The sequence below is a fragment of the Epinephelus moara genome, chromosome 10, assembly GCF_006386435.1.
Source record: "Epinephelus moara isolate mb chromosome 10, YSFRI_EMoa_1.0, whole genome shotgun sequence".
Lineage (NCBI taxonomy): Eukaryota > Metazoa > Chordata > Actinopteri > Perciformes > Serranidae > Epinephelus > Epinephelus moara.
Genome location: NC_065515.1, coordinates 1,475,596 through 1,479,786, shown reverse-complemented (window position 1 = coordinate 1,479,786; position 4,191 = coordinate 1,475,596). Strand labels below are relative to the sequence as shown.

Below are 4,191 nucleotides of genomic sequence, written 5' to 3'. Positions count from 1 at the left end.
AAAACTGACTTTCTGTAATGCATTTCAATGGACGTCCAGGCAGAGAATGTCCCAGTGTATGGGAATGGCTATACGCACTGTGATTGGCTCATCGTGTTTGAGGGCGGGGCTTAGGCATAGGTCAATTCTACAGGTTGCCAGGTTCGTAAACAACAGACACTGGAGACAGCGATGTCAAGTAAAGAGTCTTCTGTGGTATAGTAATTAAAAAATAATAATAATAAATCATGAAGCCTCTCTTGTGCGCCCGGTAACACACTGTAACAATCTCCGTAAAGCATTTTTAGCTCTACTCGTCACTAATGCTAACGTAATTAGTCTGTTAGGATCCTTTGTCGTGGTGGACACATGGATTCCCTGATTTAACAACGTCCTGTATACACACAAAAACACGAAAGTGTTCTTGATATTAAAACGGCAAATACATTCCTTTGTTATAATTTCCCACCAATAATAATAATAATAATAACATGATAGTTCGGCTGCACTAGATATTTGATATATTCAGTAGATTTACTTTTTTACGACTCTATTTTACAACAAGCCGCAAAAAACTGTTTCTAAAGAACTTGCTAAAATATCTGAAATTAACCATCATCCTTACTTTTTCTTAACATAGTTCATCTAGGTGCAGTGTCATTACTAGTTCGGCTTTACTAGATATTTGATATATTCATCAGATATATCTTTTTACAACCCTGCTGCGTTAGTCAGCAAACATTAGCTTACCTGTCCAGAAGGAAAGTGGCAACCTCTGTGTGTTTTTTTAGCCCTTTTTCTGCCTTCAGCTGACACCAACGATTAAAAGCTGAACCGATATTGATTGTGGTTTTGCTTCTCCGTTGGTCGGCTAGAATTTGCGACAGATAGCGCTGGGACGACACCGTACCTCTGCAGCTATCACAATCTGGCAACCCAGAGCCCCCCCCCCGTAACCAACGTAACCAAATCAACCATCAAAATTTCTAAAACAATTATTTCTCTACTGTAATTATTTTTTTTTTTTGTTTTTTTTTGATGAAACAGCTATACATATGACCTTTAACTGGCTGAACACAATAAGATGTGAGGAAAGCAAGTAAATGATGTCTGATGTCAGGAGCGTAACACTGGGTTGAACAGCCACTTGAAAGCAACACATTATAATTAAGATGGCTGTCATGCTTAGTTTAAGTATTCTTCCAGAAAAGTGGTAAATATACATCAGAAAAAGACGTCACACTGTCTGCATGTTTAACCCAGAAGCCTTACCTAAACATGCTGTGGTATCAAGCTTTACTTTAAAGAATAAATCCATAGCACAATATTTATGGCACCATCAATAGATGATGCTCCAGCTGCAGCCTCAGTCAAAATATATAAGAAACATACCAATATATGAAATATCTAAAAATAATAGACAACACGATAGACAACGATAAAAAAAAAAAATTGAATGCAGTTAAAACTTGTACAGCGTGGGACAAAAGGATCTGCACGTGAAAGAGTGAAATTAGTGAAATGAATAAATAAAACAATCAATGAAATTAAAGTTAAGTGAATGTCCTTGTATATAAATAGGTTTCAAGAAGTGACTTGAGGTTAAAAGTGGGTTCAGGCCATAAACTCTGTGAAAGAACACTTTTAAAGTGGTTTTCATGAGGGATTTAAACGAGCCCGGACAGAAAAGGCCCGGTCACCCTTGGTTTTCAGACTAGATTGTGGAATGGCCAGCAAAGCCTTGACTGAGGACTTCAGGTTACGACCGGCCGCGTACAGAGTCAGAGGATCTGAGATGTACGTGGGTGCGAGTCCAGGGTTGTCAATAATATCACAAAATCAAATTTAAAATCCACTGAAAGCCAATGAAGAGAAGCTGCAATAGAGTCATGTGCTTTCTTTCTTGGCGAGGAGTCTGGCTGCTGAATTTTGGACTAGCTCAGATATGTGTATGGAGAGTTGCAGTCCAGATGAGAGTAAATAAAAAGCATGTGTGACAATCTCCATATTTCTATGGGATAAAACTGAACTGATCTTGAGTCTCCTGAGCTGCAGAAAACACAACTGGACAACTGAGTTGACAGTTATTACAGGTTATTATCAAGGTATCATCAAGATTTGGTGACATCATGATTGCAGTCTGGGGCAATGAGTCCAGATGTTTTGAAGTATGGGCATTAACTGTGCCAGGGCCAGGAATGATTACCTCAGTCTTATCAATATTTAGCTGTAGGAATATCCTTTGAGGTCACAGATGCAGCTGTTGATTCTCCGAGCTCCCTCCGGATGTCCGAGCTCCTCCCCCTATCTCTAAGGCTGGGCCCAGACACCCTACAGAGGAAGCTCATTTTAGCCACTTGTATCCTCGATCTTATCCCCAAAGCTCATGACCATAGGTGAGGGTTGGGACATAGATGGACCCGTATATCAAAAGCTTTGCCTTCCAGCTCAGCTCCCTCTCCACCACGACAATCTGCGGATGCTGCACTGAACTGCCGATCCATCTCACGCTCCATTCTACCCTCACTCTTGAACAAGACCCTGAGATAATTCCTTGGTAAAGGAGCAGTTATACCATGTTGTCTGCAAACTAGAAATTTATAAAGTTTGGTTTGTTTGTTGTCTTTCAACATGAACCTTCGTCATGTTACCAGGTAAAAGAAAGAGGAGGAAAACTGTCTATGAAAATAAATCGGATCATTAAATCCTCCACAGAGCCGTTACCTCCGAGAAACATTTATAAAACTAAAACTACATATTGTAACGTGACGTGTGCACTGACAAATGGACTCTATGTGTTGCAGGTACATCCACGATGACTCTGAGACCACTGAGGATGACGTCAGTCTGAAGGTGACGGACGGTCTGAACTCGGCAGACGTCATCCTGCATATTCAGGTGAGTTTCCTGCAGATACGGGTGAGGTGACTGCAGGCTCAGGTGAGTAACTTGCAGCTTCAGGTGAGTTTCCTGCTGTCAAAACAGACGACAATATCATCAACCATCAATGAGTATTTACGGTACGTGATGCCTCTCCTGCTGTCCTCAGGTCCTGCCCATGAACGATGAACCTCCCCAGCTGGGTGGGGGTCTGCGTGGGGAGCTGAGCTGCGAGGAGGGGGGGCGGATCCAGGTAACGGTGGACTACCTGTCGGCCACAGACCGGGACAGCGACGACTCCAGACTGACCTACATGCTGGCTCGCAGTCCGGGCAGAGGGGAGCTGCAGAGAGCCGGACTGACTGTGGACAAGTTCTCCCAGCAGGACCTGCTGCAGGGACACATCTACTACGTCCACACAGGTGAGACGGCATCATGGGAGATGATGCTGTGTTCAGGGCACGTGCGACAAATGTCAGTCCAGGTTCAAGAAATGTAGCTTACTGTTTCTGTGTTCAGGAGGAGAGATCGGAGCTGAGCCGGTGTTTGACACCGTCACCCTCATCATCTCCGATGGCGAGGCTGGAGGGACAGACGGCTGTTGTCATGGAGATGCCCCACCCCCACCCGTACCTCTCCACGGCACACTTCCTGTCTACGACCTCAACATCACCGTCCTTCCCGTCAACAACAAAGTCCCAGCCGTCACTCTGGGTGAGACATCTAATGTATTTTTACTTTTATGGTGTGTTCACACAACGAGCAACACAGCAACAGGATGTAAGTCATTTTCAATGGAAACCAGCGACATGAAGCTACAAACTAAAGTGGATTTATACTTATGCATCAGTTCTATGCAGAGCCACACACATGGGCTACGCCGTTGTGAGCATTTATACTTGTGTGGTGGTGTGTCTGTGTCACTCTGCAGTTACACCTCCAAAACACTAGTTGGCGGCAGAGGTTTCTGTGAAGTGCTGTAAAGTTTAGTTGAATACATACTTGAGATGATGTTCAGTCGAGGTGCTTTGTTGCAAGTAGCAGACACACACAAGCTGGTGACGACATAACTGTGTTAATGAGCATTTGAGCAACACTTCAACAACAACTTGGCGATAAAGTAGCAGAACACGCTGTTGTGGTGTTGCTTGTAGGGTATGGGGTGCCGTTTGTAAAGGGTCTCACGCTGAAAATAACATCAACATTTTGCCACATTTAGCTTCAAACAATGTTTAAAAAAGTATTGTGAATTTTTTAACGTCACCTTTTACCACATTTACAGCAATATTTGTTAACTTAGAAATATATTAAATAGTTAAATCTAAATATTAA

At 42.9% G+C, this 4,191-nt stretch overlaps 1 protein-coding gene across 4 annotated transcripts in view; it reads left to right on the top strand.

Moving 5' to 3' along the window:
• frem1b (Fras1 related extracellular matrix 1b) overlaps positions 1-4,191 on the top strand; it is a 67,531-nt gene that overhangs the window by 20,888 nt on the left and 42,452 nt on the right. For all 4 annotated transcript variants that reach the window (XM_050055556.1, XM_050055552.1, XM_050055555.1 and 1 more), the window contains 3 exons: positions 2,784-2,877; positions 3,029-3,281; positions 3,379-3,573. In XM_050055556.1, the coding sequence (XP_049911513.1) occupies positions 2,784-2,877; positions 3,029-3,281; positions 3,379-3,573 (542 nt within the window). The remainder of the gene's footprint in view (positions 1-2,783; positions 2,878-3,028; positions 3,282-3,378; positions 3,574-4,191) is intronic.